Source organism: Canis aureus, chromosome 14 (assembly GCF_053574225.1).
Source record: "Canis aureus isolate CA01 chromosome 14, VMU_Caureus_v.1.0, whole genome shotgun sequence".
Lineage (NCBI taxonomy): Eukaryota > Metazoa > Chordata > Mammalia > Carnivora > Canidae > Canis > Canis aureus.
This window is the reverse complement of record NC_135624.1, coordinates 38,310,554-38,327,595: the sequence shown is the minus strand read 5'-3', so window position 1 is coordinate 38,327,595 and position 17,042 is coordinate 38,310,554. Positions and strand designations below refer to the sequence as shown.

The 17,042-nt window shown below is 54.6% G+C and overlaps 1 protein-coding gene across 3 annotated transcripts in view; it reads left to right on the top strand.

Annotated features, from left to right (window-relative positions):
- The window catches only part of AGO2 (argonaute RISC catalytic component 2), a 111,789-nt gene that overhangs the window by 64,311 nt on the left and 30,436 nt on the right, over window positions 1-17,042 (top strand). For all 3 annotated transcript variants that reach the window (XM_077847381.1, XM_077847382.1, XM_077847383.1), the window contains 7 exons: window positions 4,151-4,271; window positions 11,572-11,753; window positions 13,690-13,826; window positions 14,411-14,545; window positions 15,348-15,435; window positions 16,088-16,235; window positions 16,822-16,941. In XM_077847381.1, the coding sequence (XP_077703507.1) occupies window positions 4,151-4,271; window positions 11,572-11,753; window positions 13,690-13,826; window positions 14,411-14,545; window positions 15,348-15,435; window positions 16,088-16,235; window positions 16,822-16,941 (931 nt within the window). The remainder of the gene's footprint in view (window positions 1-4,150; window positions 4,272-11,571; window positions 11,754-13,689; window positions 13,827-14,410; window positions 14,546-15,347; window positions 15,436-16,087; window positions 16,236-16,821; window positions 16,942-17,042) is intronic.

The following is a 17,042-nucleotide window of genomic DNA, read 5'->3' as shown; positions in this document are numbered from 1 at the left end:
TAAAAACTCCTATCAAAGTGGCCGTAGATTGTCTCAGGGGAGAAGAAAAAATGTAACTCCATAAATGTAACTGCTAGAAACCAAAGCTTTGTGGTGTGTTCTCATTTTATAGAGAGGTTGAGAGGATGGGGCAGCAGGTGCACCTGTGTGCTGAGGTCCCTTCCCTCATTGCTCCCATGTGTGCGTGAAACTGGGCTTCCTGGGTTTCTTTGGTAATTGGCTGTGCCCACGAGCTCCAACCCTGCCTCACCACCGGCCCTGAGAGGATGAACAAATGAATGAACAAGTGTGCAAGTAGATGAGCAAATAAAGACTTAGTACTGGGGGGAAAAAGGAGGTGATGCGTGTGTGTATGTGTTCGCGCGCATTCATGGAGTATCCACGATGTGCCAGGCCCCGGAATTGCACAGACAAAAAGGCAAGGACTCTGTCTTTGTGACGCTTACTGCGTTTTTCTGCACATTCGTCTGGATTTTCAACAAACACAGCCCTCATGCCCACCAGTAATGCTAGTTTTTCCTCTTTACAATCCTCCTGTTCTCACCCTTCTGTGGTGACCGTGCTCTGCAGCCCAGCATTGGACGCAAGCGGCAAAAGCAGCATCTTTGTTTTATTGTGAATCTCAATAAAGAGATCTGTACCAGATGAAGGACATTTCCATCTGTTCCTCGTTTGCTAATTTAAAAAAAAAATTGTGAATGGGTGTTGAATTTTGGTAAATGCTTTTTCCTACATCTTTGAGATAATCATAATTTAAAATCTTTCCACATTTGATTTTTAAAATATAAATCACATTTATTGAGCTATAATTACATACAACAAAATGCATCCATTTTTAGTTCCTAGTTAATGAGCTTTAAAAAAAAAAAAGTGTATACACATGTGGCCACCACCTCAGTCGAGGTGTGGAACATTCTGACTACCCCAGGGCTCCTTCTTGGCCCTTGGCAGCCAGCCCCCCATCCCCTGCCCGTAGGCAACCACTGAAGTGCCTTCTGTCAATGATTCATTTTTGCCTTTTAGAGAGTCTCATAGAAATGGAATCATACAGCGTGTACTGTTTTGTGTCTGGCCTGTTTCCTGAGCGTGTTTCTGAGATGCAGCCATCCTGCTGCACGTACCAGCCATCCGTACAGTGGAGTAAGTGTCCCATTGTACACTCGTGCCCTAACGTGTGTGTTCACCAGTTGACAGGCATAGGAGTTGTTTCCAGGCTGGGACTGTCAGAGACATTTGCATACAAGTGTTGATGTAGTTATGTGCTTTCATTTCTGTTTTGTAATTATTGGCTGTTACTAGACGGCGTAGTAAATATACATTGGTCTTTATAAGAAATGGTGATACACCCCCCCGCCACCCCCCCCCCCCCACGTGACTGTGGTGGTCTCCGTCCCCAGCAGCGTATCAGTTTGTTGTCTCCACCTTCCTTCACCTACCTGGTCTGTTCAGTCTTGGCGATTTTAGCCATAGTCAGTGGGTGTTTGTGGTTTTGTTAGCATTTTCCTGATGACTGGTGAGGAACATCTTTTCACGTGCCTATTGGCCATTCCTGTAGCTTCTTTTACAGGGTGTCTGTTCTCATCTTTTACGGTTGTTTAAAGTTGACTTGTTTGTCTCACTGACTTATGAGAATTTTTAAAACATATTATGCCTGCATGTCCTGGGTCAGATATGTGGGTGTGTTTCTCGAATATTTACTCCCAGTGTCTTGTCTTTTCCTTTTTGTAACAGTAGCTTCTAAAGGCTAAAAATTTTAATTTTGATGATGTTTTTGAATTTATTTATTTTTGCAGTTCATACTGTTTGTGTTCTAAGAAGTCTTTGTCTTTCCCAAGGGTCATTAAAGATCTTTCTCCTACATTTTCTTCTAGAAGTTTTGCAGCTGTGGATTTTACTTGATGGCTGAAATATGTTTTGTGTCAGTTACTTTTGTCACGTTAAGGCCAACCTGCCATTCCTGGTATCTGCCCAACATTGACACAATGTCATTTTTACATGGTGCTGGGTTTGTTAATACCGTTGACCCTTGAGCAACACGGTTTGAACTGCACATGTCCACATATATGTGGATTTTTTTTCAATAAATTCAGTGCTGAAAATATATTTTCTTTTCCTCATGATTTTCTCAATGTTTTCTTTTTTGTAGCTTATTTTGTTGTAAGAATACATATATAATATGTACAATATACAAAATGTGTGTTGATCGACTCTAATACCTGTTTCAGCTATTGATAGTTAAGGTTTGGGAGTGTTAAAAGTTCTATGTGGGGTTTTGACTATGTAGCACCCCCACCCCTGCTTGTGTTGTTCAAGGGTCAGCTCTACTGATTCTTCATCCATGTGTATAACATTAGCTCGTGGTCCCCTGAATTCTGCTCACAATAACTTTGAATTCAGTTGGATGGTTTGTTCTTTGGATGTGGGTCTAACTCTCCAGTAGAGCTGCCTGGACTTTGAGTGGACAGTGACCTCTTGACCAAGAAGATGGGGTCTTTGAAGCTTAGAGAGAGGTGATCTGGAGATAGCCTGGCTACAGGAGAGACTGTGCAGTGGCTGCCGGTCAGAAATGGCAGAGGCGGAGGTTAGAGCCCCTCCGGCTGTTGGGGCTTTACACCTGCCGGGCTGTGATGTCCCACTCAGTATCAGAGGCCTGGTGTGTTCTTGGTGGAGCCATCAAAGAAGATGTTGCCCAGAGGCCCTGTTTGCCCTGGGGACCTCGCAGGCAGTGGGTGTTTGGGTGGGGTTGCCTGGATCCCTAGAGGCTCCTCTGCCGGGACTCGCACAGTTGGAAGTTGCCTGGGCAAAGCCAGTTTGAATAAGGAAAGCCTTCTTAGGCCAGCTGTCCTCATATTCTGGGAAAGGAATGGAATGAATTCCTGCTTCCTGAAGGATGACCGGAGCTCTGCCCCAGAGAAGGAGCTCAGATCTCCTGTGCTGGGGGCAGTCCCTCAGAGGTCCTCTCCCTCCCCTCGCCCCACTTGCCCTGCTGCCCAAGTGCATCTCTCCCGCATCCTGCAAGCTGCTGCTGAGGACTGAGATTTGGAGCCTGTCCCAGTCCGTTCACTATCAATCCTTCGCATGTTTCCCTTACGAGGGGCTTTCGGGGCCCAGGCGGGCGTCACGGCCTTTCCTGTCTGTATTTCGAGGCATTGTGTGTAAGAAGGGTCAAGTATTTGGTGAGTTGAATCAGAATGCCCCCAAACCGCCCTGAAATGCTGCCGGAGAGGTGCTAAGTGGGGCTCTAGGGAGCAAACCTGCACAGGGTGTGGGTGGGCCTTGCTTTGCCCTGAGCCAGCAGGACAGCTGAGCTGCATGTGGCTGTTCAGAGTGTGTTTCTTCATGTGTCCCTGCTGAGCTGTGGCCAGGCAGGCGCAGGGGGCGAGGGGGGCACCACAGCGGAACGGTTTCTGGGCGTTCGCTGGAATTCGGCTGCTGTGATGCCCGGGGAGCACGCGGCGGCAGCCTCGAGTGCTTACAGTAACGAAGATCCTGTTTCAGGCTCGGGGCCCTGCAGGTCATTGACCGTCCCTGCTGGGTCAGCCTGGACCTGGGCTTTGTCGACCTTACGGTCTTTGTTCTGGAGGCCGGACTGAAAGGGCAGCAGCACCCAGGGTGCATGCTTACAGCAGACCGCAGGAGCGCCAGAGGCCAAGCCAGTCCCACACACCCCTGGAGAGCCTTGGCTTGGGTCACCTCCTCTGACTTTCCAGGGACCAGAGCAAGGCCACAGGCGAGCCAGCACCAGTGTCAGTCAGGGCGGGATTACACGCTGCTCTGGTGGGAGGCCCCACGGAGTCTGCCGTGAAGCGTATGCTGCACAATCCTGCAGCTCTGGGCCCGGACCCCCACGCACGCCGGCCCTCTCTTCAGCTTCTCCAGGGAGGTCTGGATGCGTGCGATGTCTGCTGCACGTGGCGTGCACAGCCCGGCGTGGAGGAGGTGCTCCCGTGTCTGAGTGACGGACCGAATGAGCGTCAACCCACTGATGGTTCTGATTTGATTCTTGATAGAAGAGCGTTTAAAGTCCTATCGCGAAAAAGAGCCATAGGTCTTAGAAAATCGCTCATAAGCCAATGTTAGAAGAGCGCTGTCCTTGTATGCCAGTTCTCTGACTTTATTGACGTTTTGCTTGAATTCTGTCCTTTTTCAGGGAAATAGTGGAACATATGGTCCAGCACTTTAAAACACAGATCTTCGGGGATCGGAAACCAGTGTTTGATGGAAGAAAGAATCTCTACACAGCGATGCCGCTTCCAATTGGGAGGGATAAGGTAAGCTTACAGGGATGCGTTTGGAACAAATAATGTGCAATGAAGTAAAATTCACACGTGTCGTCACAGATTAAGTCACCTGGGAGGAAAGTGCTCCTGGTGGCTGTGTGCCGCAGGTAGAAACTACCTTCCATGTGTTGTGCTTGTCTGTGTCAGAGGGGCAGGTTGGCGAGGTTCAGAGACAGGGCTTCTTGGAACTATACTTTTAAGTGTCACACATGCACATACCGCACACTGGGTACACAAGCACAGACTGCACACACGCCGTACGCACATGCCGCGCACCGCCATCAGACAGGGGCCCGGATCGTGTGGTGAGACTGTAAAGCCCCCTGGAAGAGCACGTTTGCTGGGGCGTAGGAGTGTGTGACGAAGACCGTGAAATCAGCTGAGGTCCACCCGCGGCCTGTGTTCCCACTGAACAATAATCCTCCATCATTAAGCAACACATGTAGTGCTTGTATTAAAATATATCACCTTTTCTTATTGTTTTGCCATCATCCTGGCTTTACCTAAAGAGTAATATAATTTCTGTCCAGACGTTGTCACTTCTTGGCACATCTTCCAACAAATGGGCCGGTCCAGGGTGGTAACAGGTGCTCTTCTTGAATAGGAGAGCAAAGGCTCAGCTCAGAAGTCATCTTCACACAAACTTTAAAGACAACGCAGCCGAGGAACAAGTATCTTAATGACTGTCCCAGTGAGAGCAGTGAGGTTGATTCGCTCTGGGAATGACCTACGCAGTTAGCTGCTTAAGGCCCTGGGTCCCTGGGAAGGAGTGGAGCTCGGCGCTCTCAGAGTCAGGCTGCTGGCCAGTGAGCTGCAGGTTCTCCACGGGCATTTCATGGTTTTGCTCTTATGCTTTTTGATAATCTTAGCATGACTGAGCTCCTGGCACTCGTCTGAACTGCCAGGAGACCGGGTGGCTCCGGCGCAGGCGGTGCAGCTCGGACGTGGCCGTGCTCTGATAACAGTAGCATCGGTTGTGCTGGAGGGAGGGCCGGTGGTGATAAGGCTCCTTACCAGCCGGTCTCCAGGGGTCACGAGATAACAGTGGTGCGCGGCGGGGCACTGCGGGCTGGGCTGCGGGGTGACTGACGTGGGCTTTCTGAATTTGAGGGAGGCCGAGACCCCCTGTGCCTGTCTGCTGAGTGGGATCAAGCCTCGCAAAGAAGCATGTTGGTGCCTTTGAAACTTATTGATTATGGAGCTTTGTGTGGAGTTTGCACATTTGTTTTTGTTTAAAGTTGTGTAAGAAAAAAAGCATAAGGAGTTTATTCACAGTTTGTACATATTTATAATTAGACATGAGGCGGGGCATAGAAATATTTTTGCTTCAGAATGGGTGGGGGAGTCGATACAGCGTTTCGACGTGAAACTTGCCTTTAGAGAAGTTAACCAGACTCGGGTAAAAATCGATGTGATTCGGGTCCCTGCTTTGCCCTGTCTGATGGTGGGACTGTGGGTAAGCCATCTCACCTTGCCAAGCCCCAAGGGGGGGTGTACAGAGGCCTCCTCCAGGGTTCTCGTGAAAACTGAGTGAATCCAGCCCAGGAAGGGTGTCTCCACCAGTGATGACTCTGTCTGTGTCCCTGAGGTGGGTTCTGGGCGGGGGGAGGGTGTCTGCATTTCTAAAAAGCAGCTCCCAGGTGATGCCCACGCTGCTGGTCCCAAATCATACCTTTGAGTTGTCAGGGTTTAAACGTCGTAATGACCATGCCTGGGCCACAGCACACACCTTGCGGATACCGGTGGTCGTGGGTGGTGGTCTGAGAGGTCCGGGTGTGCCCTCCGTGCTCACTGCCCTGTACGGAGAGGGTGTTCGCCGTCTCTCCGCTTGAACCCACCCTTTTGTGCATCCTGCAGATGAGCCTGGAGAGCCTCCCCCGGCCACTCCTCGTCATTTTTAAGTTTCTATCAAACAGTTGCGATGTGCAGACATGAGTCTCTTCTGCTTGACATCTGATATGATGTGACCCCCCCACTCCTGCTCCCATATACTCCCCTCTTGTAGCAAATTGTCTCACTGCTGTTTTCTTTTACATTTGCTTTTTTTTTTTTTTTTTTTTCTTTCTGTGAAGCACTTTGTGTGGTGGGCACTTCTGTAGTAAGAGAGAAAACGTTAACTGTCCCTCACCCTGTGTCTGCCAGCAGCTGGGTGGGAACTGCATGTAGGTGACTCACGTCAAGGTCTGCTCACATGTTCCCCACCCCCTACTGTCTCCTGCCTAAGTAGCTCCCACACCTTAATTCCAGCCCCAGAGTGGAAGGAGAGGCCCTGTGGCCCAGGCCAGGCCCTCACTTCTCAGAATTGAGACTGAGGATGTTGTAGGAGTTCATCACTATTTTGGCTCTGACTCCTGGGCCTTCTTGGCAGTAACAGGATACGATTTGCAAGATCAGAATGTGTCGTTGGTTGCTCCTGGCACTGTGTCCAGCCGTGGGCCCCTCTTTGGGTCTTTAGCTTCTTGCAGCTGCAGGCTGTCTCCGTTTATTCAGGGAAGGCTTGAGTGTCTCCTTTCTGGAGGGAGGTGATGTCAGGCCGGAGGCACATCTTGAAAAGGTGACCGACCCTGCGTGGAAGGCCTTCACCGTGGGGGAGCACAGCCAGCACAAGGTGTCCTGCCTGGCACTCCTGCCTGTGCCCCAGATCGAGCCGGGCCGCGAGCACTTACCTGTGACTGTTGACTTGAGATACAGGGTGTTGGGGTTCTGGGCAAGGCAGAGGGGCTTCTGGGCTGGCTTGGGGGGTCAGGAGGTTAGAGGGCAGAGGCAGTCGCCAAGGGAGCCGTCCATCTGGTCCCTTCCTTGGGCAGCATCCAGGTAAGGATGGCTTGGCCTTGTCTGCTCTTTGGGGCTATTCTGCTGCCTTTCAGGGCTGAGGGTCCCCCCAGTAGAGCCACGGTGTCTGTCAAAGTGCCTTGAACCCAGCTGGCCCAGGTCAGAGGTGCTCAGCGGGCGTTGCTTACACCCGGCAGAGCCGCCACTTGACGTCCCTGCTGCTCCCACCTAATGAGGTGACTGGTGTCCACACCTCTCGCAGATGTACTAGGAAGGACTGTGGCTTGTTCCAAAGTGATTTGGAGGGACGACAGTTGGCTTTTTGAAGAGATTGGTCGCAGAGCAGTCACGGATGGCCTTCCGTATCCGCCCCCGCGCACATCTGACACGGGCGTGACCAGCACACACACACCCCCACACACCGGAAAGGGCCTGTGGCCTGGGCAGTGGCCGCGCAGCCTCCGTGGGTGGCGAGTGGCCCCTCCCAGTGCGTGGCCCCGGCGCCCTGCCAGGGCTGCCCGACTCTCTTGGAAGCAGGTGGCGGTAAGTTCCCAGGGCCTCGGCCACACGACAGCAGAGTTGTGGATGAGAAAACACTGTTGAAACGCACCTGCCTCCTGCGTATGCAGTTTCTCATGATGGTGCTCGTCTCTGCCTCCCCTGTGTAGGTGCCGACACGGACTGTCCCCCTGGTGACTTTGAGGCGCAGGGACTGAGTGTGGGGCTTGGTCTGTCTGGAGAGGCTGGATTTCACAGCTGGCTCCCCCTTCCCCGGGCCCGGGTTGGTGCCGAAAGCTGGTGTTCGGGGGTCTGTGCGCAGAGGATGGCAGTGGTCGCATTGCTGTGTCCCAGACAGCTGCCTGCAGGTGCCGGCAGGTGCTCTGGGAGGCGGGCGGGCTCCAGGGAGCCACCTGCCCAAGCTCGGGGCCTGCGAGGTTGCAGAGCCAGGGGCCCCGGCGTCCCACGCCTCCAGTTTATGGCCTTGAGCTGCTGCGTTGTTGGGGTCGCGGGCTGCAGGGGGTTCAGAAATGGATCTTGGTGTGTGGACGGACTCTGCTGCCAGCAGCCCAGCCCGGCGTGAGGATGTCCTCAGGCTTGTGTCACAGCTGACGCCCAGCGCCACCCTGCCCCGTGATGGGGCATTTCTCCCGAAGTCGCCGCTACCCCAAAGCTGTCATAGGTGTGCCAGGCAGCCTCTTGGCACCGTGTCCGGCAGGGAAGAGGCTGGACTGAATCCACTTAAAAATGTACATAAGAGGCAGCCTTGGTGGCTCAGCAGTTTAGCGCCTGCCTTCAGCCCAGGGCTGGAGTCCAGGGTCCTGGGATCGAGTCCCACACCGGGCTCCCTGCAGGGAGCCTGCTTCTCCCTCTGCCTGGGTCTCTGCCTCTCTATGTCTCTCATGAATGAGTGACTAAAATCGTTTTTTAAAAAATGTACATAAGGATCTTTTGCTGAAGGAAAACGCACCCCACTAAGTACCCCCGCCTTGGTTTGCTTATAGAGGCATTTCCCGCAGCTTTATGGAGGCATAATTGGCAAAGAAAACTGCACATATATTTAAAGTGTGCATGATGATTTGATAGATGTATATGTTGTGGAACGATCACCACAATTAAGTTAATCAGCACATCCATCACCTCACATAATTGCCACTTTTTCACTTTTTTTTTTTTTTTTTTCACATTTTCTTAATTGATGTGGCAAAATGGCATGGCAGGGCTTTTCTTGCAAAGAAAAGTTTGGTGTGTTTCTCTGAACGCCTCATTACTTCATAGAAACATCTTTGAGGCCGGACTCTAATCTCCTTAAGGACAGTCCCCCCGTGGCTGCTTGCTCACAGTCCTGCAGGATCGTGGGGTGGGGGGTGGGGAGGTTCAGACTATTATTTTTAATTGGAGGATAGTGGCCATGCAGTGTTACATTGGTTTCAGGTGTGCAGCATGGTGACAGGCAGTTCTGTACATGAGGAAACGCTCCCGCGGGGAGTGTGGTCACCACAGTCCCCGTGCGACGTCATGACAGTATCATTGGCCACTTTCCCCACGCTGCGCTTTCCATCCCTGTGACGTCCTTCCTTATACCTGGAGATCTGTGCCTCTTCGTCCCCTTCCCGTTCCGCCCATCCTCCCACCCCCCACCCCCGGGAACCACTATTCTCCGTATTTACAAATCTCTTTTTCTGTTTCTGTTCATTAGTTTTGTTTTTAAATTCCAGATATAAATGAAATCACATGGCATTTATCTTGCTCTGCAATCCTGCCAGCAATGCACATTTCCTATTTCTCCGCATCCTTGCCAACACTTTTTATTTTTCATCTTTTTGATTCTAGCTATTTGGACAGGTGTGAGGTGGCAGCTCCTTGTGGTTTTGGCCTTCCTGGTTCTAGCAGCTGTATGTGCATCCGTCACCTATGTCATTTCTTTCTGAAAGGGACCCGATCACGGAGACCTTCTGGGGCGTGGTGTGACGACTCTCTGGTCAGTCCCGAGGTCCATGCGCCTAGAAGCGTCTGTGCTCTCACTGCTGTGTCCTCGCTGGGCCTGGGCCACGGCCACTTAGTGGCTGTCAGGCGGGATGGTGCTCTGAGTGCTGCCGGGCAGGTGTCCTCTTGGACACGGGTGCAGGGGACTCCGCGCAGTCTGCTTGCTGCTCTCATGACGTGTGAATGTGGGGTAGTGAGTGTGTGTGAGGACGGAGCTCCTCAGGAGTTGAGAGGGGCCTGCAGGCCTCTCAAGTGAGGAGGGAGTGAGGAGTGCACGGGGGCTGTGCGGCTGGCACACTGGCCTGGGACGTGACTCCCCTGGCCTGCTGGGGGAGGGTGTTCCAGGCAGGTGGTGCACAGGCAGCGGGATGGACCCCCATTCCTTTGGGGACTCGCAGACTTGGAGGGCTGGGGTGGGCTGGGCACAGGGGCTGTGGCCATGCATCCGTGTTGTGCTGTCCCGAGGGTGACAGCCCCCCAGTGAGCACGTGGGAAGTTCCACGGGCTACACTTTTAGTCTAAGCATCTGCGTTTTTATAATATGTAAAAAGTAGTGAATAAAGTCTCCCTTCCTGGGATCTTTGGATGTTCAGGGATAAAACGTATATAATCTGTCACATGTCAAGTTATCTTTTTTAAAGATTTTATTTGTTTATTCATTAGAGACACAGAGAGAGGCATAGACACAGGGAGAGGGAGAAGCAGGCCCACACAGGGAGCCCGATGCAGGACTTGATCCCGGGACCCCAGGATCATGCCCTGGGCCCAAGGCAGACGCTCAACCTCCTGAGCCACCCAGGTGCCCCTGTCACCTGTCAAATGAGATATTCCATCAATATTGGGAAGTATTGTTGGCAAATATTGAAATTGTTTCAATGACAGCTGAATGGGGGTCTGTGTGCGCCAAGTGTTCAGAACGTCCCCCTCAGTGACCGAATAATGAACTGCAGGGTGGGTCACAAGTGGGGGAGTGAAGCGACGGGGTAAAGGTGGGGAGGCAAGGGGCGCTCGGGGGCGGGAGGAGAGGGGGGAGGGACTCGCTGTCTGCCTCGGGGAGTGAGTCCCTGGGGCCCGCTCCCGACCACCGTCCAGTACGCCAGCCGCTGGCCGCACGTGGCCGTGTAAGTGTGGACTCATGAAAAGTGCACAAAGCTGAAAATTCAGTCCCTCGGCCACACTGCCCACATTTCCACTGCTCAGTGGCCACAGGCGGCCAGCGCCCTGGGCAGCATGGGAAGAGACTGTTTCCGTTATCACAAAAGTTCTCTTGGACACAGCTGTTGGGGACCACTGAGCACTATTGTGGCAAATATTCTGAGGTTTGGCTGAGAATTTTAATTCCTTCGCAGGAGATTCTGATAGGTCTTGTAGTTGAAGCTTTTTTTCTCTGCGTTTTGTACCCGGAGGTGCACACAGTCTGTAGAAGAGCTTCTGGAAGTGTTGGCGGGTCCCCCCCTCCTGCGTTCTCTATTCGTTGTGGACCTGCCTAGTCAGAGAGGAAAGTTGAGGCACTGTAGGGGCGCGCACGCCCGCCTGGAGTCTGCAGTTGTTAGCATTTGGCTGTTTGTTTTACCACGTGTCTTCTGAGAAGGCTTTCTGTTTATGGTTTATTCACCGCAAACCTACCTTAAGGGACCCAGAACATGGGAGCTCCCAGACCCTCTGCAGTGTTCCCAGTTCCACTGGGAGTTAATCCCTGGGCCCCCGACTAGCTCCCCGCCCCCTGCCCGCGTCCCCTACCCCGTCTGGACCTGCTGTGTAGCGTCCGCCCTGCGCTGGCATGGCCTCCACGACACGGTCTGTCGCTGCTTGTCTCCCCTGGCCGCCTCTGTGCAGGGCCAGGGAGAAGTCCCAGGTCCCGCTGAGTGCCGGCACTCGTGGGCTAGGGCTATGTCCACGTCCCGCTGTGCGTGCTTGGACAAAGGATGGGCTGAACTTCCCTACCCAGTTCTGGAAGCTGACCCACTGCCCCCAACCTCCCAGCAGCTTCTCAGAGGCGAGTGTGAATAACCGTGTGCTCTGGATCTCCTCGCAGGTGGAGCTGGAGGTCACGTTGCCTGGAGAAGGAAAGGACCGCATCTTCAAGGTGTCCATCAAGTGGGTGTCCTGTGTGAGCTTACAGGCGTTACACGATGCACTTTCGGGGCGGCTGCCCAGCGTCCCCTTTGAGACGATCCAGGCCCTGGATGTGGTCATGAGGCATTTGCCATCCATGAGGTAAGGACCAAGGAAGCAGGAGCGTCTGCTTCTGACCCTGACCATTCCCTGGAGGACAGGAAATCTCTGTCCAAGGATGAGTGGATTTTTGGAGTCAGGGAGGTGATGGTCATGGATTTCTATGGTGAAAATTATAGCACTACTAACATGAAACGTTTTTAATATAAAAATCAGTCACCGGGGGCGCCTCCCTGGCTCAATCAGTAGAGGATGTGACTCTTGATACCAGGATTGTGAGCTCGAATCCCATGTTGGCCAGACATTACTTTAAAAAAATAAAAAGGAAAGAAAAAGTCATCTCCAGAATTCTCAGACTAGCACAAAAAGATGGCCTGCCCGTCTTCGTGCACACTGGGGATTAGTGTTCACTTGCCCAACACTGTGAGCCCCACTCCGTGTCTCTGTGGCCTTCACGCATGGGACTCGTAACAGTAGGGTGATGCTCCCAGTGCCCCCCGATGGAGCCCCCACCGCCCGGAGGACACAGGCTGCGGAGGATGCCGGATGCTTCAGCCCATTGCTTTATTCCACATGGACGCCGGGACGGCTCGTGATTTCCCAGGTGTTGCACTAATTCCTTGTGTGACGGCCTCGTACAGGCCAGGCCACCTTGCCACATGCAGGCGCCTCGGGGTTCTGACCTGGGACACCTGCTCCTTCCAGGAGGGCGGCACCTGGTAGGGCCTCAGGGCTGTTGGGGTGAACCAGCGATGGGAGAGGGGCCTCCAGGCTGACCCCTCCCAGTAGGGGCAGAGCTCTAGGATTTGAAGGGCAGTGGGGCTTCCGTTGTCCCTCTGTGGGCGTGAGAGCACATGCTCCGAAGTGCCCCGTTGGATTTTCCCGGGACCCTGGTGTTCTCAGTTTCTAGGCCTGGGTGGGGGTGGCCTCATTCCCGGCCAGCTGGCACTCGTGGCGGGGAGCTTCCCCCAGGCCCCGGGGGATCATCCGTTACTGCTTGGAACTTGTGTTGGGAGGAAGGCAGGTGGATGCCAGAGAAAAAAATCTAGAAGGGTAGTTGCCAAAATGTTGAATACTTTTCAAATGAGCGGCAGAAATTACTGCGATTTTTGTTTCCTGGGTTCTTTTGAATTAATCACCATGTTACTATTACAATCAGGAGAAAAGTCTATTTTCACTTAGGAAAAATAATAGAGAAAGTGGCGGGATCAACATGTGTAAGGGGGAGAGAGATGGGACCGTGTCCGCAGTCCGGTTGTCGGCGCAGCCCATAGGGTGGACGACTCAACCCCTGAAGGACGCATCCTTAGTGATGACACGTCCCGGGTGACCAGGCACCGTTGGTGCTGCTGCCTCGAGAGCGTGTCCGCCTCCCTCACGTGACCTCTTGCCCCCGCACATGTGGGCACCCAGCCCCTAGGAGGTGTGCGAGGGTCCTCACACAGCGACCTGACCACCCCGCTCGTGAGGCCGGGCTCCTCCCGTCTCCCTCCGCGTATTGGGAGCCTGTCCTGCTGCATGAGACAGGGAGTGGACACCTGGGTGCCGCGTCTCTGCACACTCCTTGGCAAAGCAGCCAGGCTCCCTGGGGCCTGGGGCTGGTTCAGTCCAGCCGCCTCGGCCTGATTGTGGTTGACACTCGGCAGGTGCCCCTTCTGCCTGTGCCTGCACACACAGCACCCCTGTTCTAGGAAGGGGTGAAGCGCCATGCTCAGATAAGTCCTGGAGGATGAGCGTTAAAGCAGAGGGGAGGGGAGGGGTGTCAGACACCCGAGCTGAAGCCGACAACACCCCGTGCGCCCCAGGCCCTGCTCAGCCAGAGCCCGTGTGTGGCATCCAGAGGCACGGTGGGTGGGTGGCCGTGACTCCATAACTACAGAAACGGCAGACTTGTTGGTGTGAGTCTTGGCCTGCATCACTGTTGCCGTGAGCGGCAGACCTGGAGTCAGCCCCACGGACACGGGGTCTCTTGTTTCAGGTACACCCCTGTGGGCCGCTCCTTCTTTACCGCGTCCGAGGGCTGCTCCAACCCCCTTGGCGGGGGCCGGGAAGTGTGGTTTGGCTTCCATCAGTCCGTCCGACCTTCTCTTTGGAAGATGATGTTGAATATTGATGGTGAGCGCAGCCCCAGTCTTTGTCGTGGGGCAGGGGCGGGGAGCGCCCACGTGGCCCGTCCAGACGTGGCCTCTCAAACCTGCTGCTGAGGTTCGGGGCACTGGGACGGGCCTGCATCCCTGACTCCTTCCCCGGTGCTGCTGCCCATCCCACCAGGCAGGGCCTGCCCTCAGTCTCCCCTTTTCCTTTTGTGGCCTGGTTGGTAGGACTGGGGGTTCGGGGCCAGCCTGGGGTGTGGTCTGCCGGCTGGTCGCCAGACTCGGGGTGGCCTGTCCTCCTGGGAGACTCAGTGTCAGATCACACAAGGGAACAAATACACCAGGAGACAGAAAGCCCGAGGCGATGGCTGTTGTGATCTGGCGGGTTTCACCTTAAGGCTAATTTTATTCTCAGAGGGGAGCTTGATCTTTGGGCTCCACCAACTGCATCCAGTTGGCCCGGAGCGGAAGGGGTCTCAGACGGCCTCCTCTGGCTCCGTCCCACCCGTAGGGCCTGCAGGTGGTCCCCAGGGGCCAGGCGGCCAGCCTGGAGGAGGCACCGTTGGGCACACATCATGCTTTTGCTTTTCTCTTTCCCATCTACAGTCTCAGCAACTGCATTTTATAAGGCACAGCCAGTAATCGAGTTTGTTTGTGAAGTTTTGGATTTTAAAAGTATTGAAGAACAACAGAAACCTCTGACAGATTCCCAAAGGGTAAAGTTTACCAAAGAAATCAAAGGTGGGTAAACAAACTGCCTTGCACGTCGGGCTGAGGTCCTTTCCCCTGCGCTGGGGCTCCTGGCAGGGGTGCGAGGGGGGGAGAGTGATTAGCCATCGGATGAATTTAGCACAGAGATGAACTAAGCCCATTTCACAGAGCAGGATTAGTCATGTTCTAAATAAACGGCTTTCCACGTAGGGTGAGGAGCAGGTCACTGACCGGTGATGTCCAAGTCACTGGACTCGAGGACCAGAGAGCAGCAGGGTGGTTATAATCCACACCTCATGCTGTTCTGGAATGGGGAGCATGCTTTCATGCCTTGTCACGTGGCCCTCACAACCCTGGCAGTGTCCGGACCCACCGGGCCCAGTTTCCACTCAAGGAGACGCGGCCTGAGTGCAGTGGCCTGGCCCGGGCCCGTCCGCCCAACCGCGCAGAATTGGCCGGCACCTGTCGCCCGCGCCGCGAGCCACGCCCCCCCGGCACCTGTCCTCTCGGAGGGCTCTTTAAAGGCCATCAGAAGTGCCCGTTGCTAAAGATAACCCTGGAGGAAGCACAGAGTCTCAGCTGAGCCAACAGTCTCTTTTATCTTTAAGAACAGTGTCCAGCCTCTGGCCTTGGCATTTCTGGAGCAGAAGGGGCGTCCCTGTGGGTGAGATGGGCCCAGAGGTCCCCCCTTCATGGCGAGTGCAGCCCTGCAGCTGCTCCAGGACACCCTCCGCTTGGGTCTGACACCGGTGACAGCCGGTGCGGGGAAGTGGGGCCTACGCCCCAGGCCCGGTGGGCCTTGACACTGAACTCGGCTGCTCTGTGTTGCCAGGTCTAAAGGTGGAGATAACGCACTGCGGGCAGATGAAGAGGAAGTACCGCGTCTGCAACGTGACCCGGCGGCCCGCCAGTCACCAAACGTAAACGGCCTTAGTCCCCCACTCAGATCAGTTCTGGCGCTCACTGTCGCTCTGAGGTTCAGACTCTAGAGCAGTGACCCTTCTGTTAAGAATTCATTTCATTGTGGTTAAAAATTCTAGAGCTATACCTCTGGCTCAGTAGAGCCAAACCCACACCTAAAGAAATAAAGTAATGAAATTATATCCCGTGGGGTGGGAAGGGGTTGGTGGCTCCCTGTCGATTTTCCTTCCTGAATTTTACAGGTGAGAGAGGAACGTTTTTGTTTGTTCTTCAACCCTCAGGGCTGAGCAGGGACCAGTGGGCACAGCCCACCACAGGGACGGCTAGTGTCCTTATTTGTCCCCAGTTCCTTACACATGCTGTAGACACCTGCGATCTGGGACTATTGCCTATTCTATGCATATAGGTATTTTTTATTTCTCAACTCCAGAGATAATATGCAAGTTCACGAACTGCGTACCTGGAGGGCGTGATTTGGTTCTGACCCCCTCGAACGTGCTTGGACGTTAGCCCCCCACACCCCGCCACCACCTTCTTCGGCGTTCGCGGACGGGCCCCTGCAAGCGGCCCTGCTGAGCCGGCGCCGGCCCACTGCCCGTCCCCGGGGGCGCCGCAGAGCTCCTGGCCTGAGCCCCGTCTCCGCTTCCCTAGGTTCCCGCTCCAGCAGGAGAGCGGGCAGACGGTGGAGTGCACAGTGGCCCAGTACTTCAAGGACAGGCACAAGCTGGTTCTGCGCTACCCCCACCTCCCATGTTTACAAGTCGGACAGGAGCAGAAACACACCTACCTTCCCCTCGAGGCAAGTGTCATGTCCCGTCCCCGCTGCCTGGGGCTGGCGGGAGGGCCCCGGCGGGCACCCCTCACACCCACCTCCCCGTGAATGAACCGGTGGGACTCCCGTGCCGATCGGGGACGCACCCGTTGTGCCCAGCAGGCAGGCCCCTTGCTCAAGGGGGAGGATGCACAGAAAAGCTACGATTCCTTCACCTTGCCGGGGAAAGATTAAATGCTAAACGGAGACCCAAGTTTTAACTCTTTGCTGCGAGTGCCTTAAACTCTGGATGGGTCCAGTTACCCAGACATCCGGCTGGTTCGGCTGCGCCCTGGTCCGGAAGGCCGGCCTCCTCCCCGGCAGCGGCAGCCTCCTGGTCCCATGCTGTGAGGTTCCCAGCTCGGGTTGGTGCCAGGCCAGGCCCATCTAGGAGGGCCTCCTGTCGCTGGCAGATTTCAGGGCAGCCACCACGGGGTCTGCGAGGCGCATCACCCTTTGTGGCTACGAGACGGCAGCGTCACGGGTGGAGCCAGGGCACCAGCCCCACGCCCAGCTCAGACCCGTGCCCGGCTCCCAGCACGGGGGCTGACGCCCTGTCTGCGTCTCTTCCTAGGTCTGTAACATAGTAGCAGGACAGAGATGTATCAAAAAGCTGACCGACAATCAGACCTCAACCATGATCAGAGCGACTGCCAGGTCAGCGCCGGATCGGCAAGAAGAGATTAGCAAGCTGGTGAGCACCGCGCTCGCAGGGCCAGGCCGGGGCTGGGGACGCCACGGGGAATGCAGTACCTGCTGCCGGGCCAGGGAGCCCCTGAGGCTTTGGACGGACAC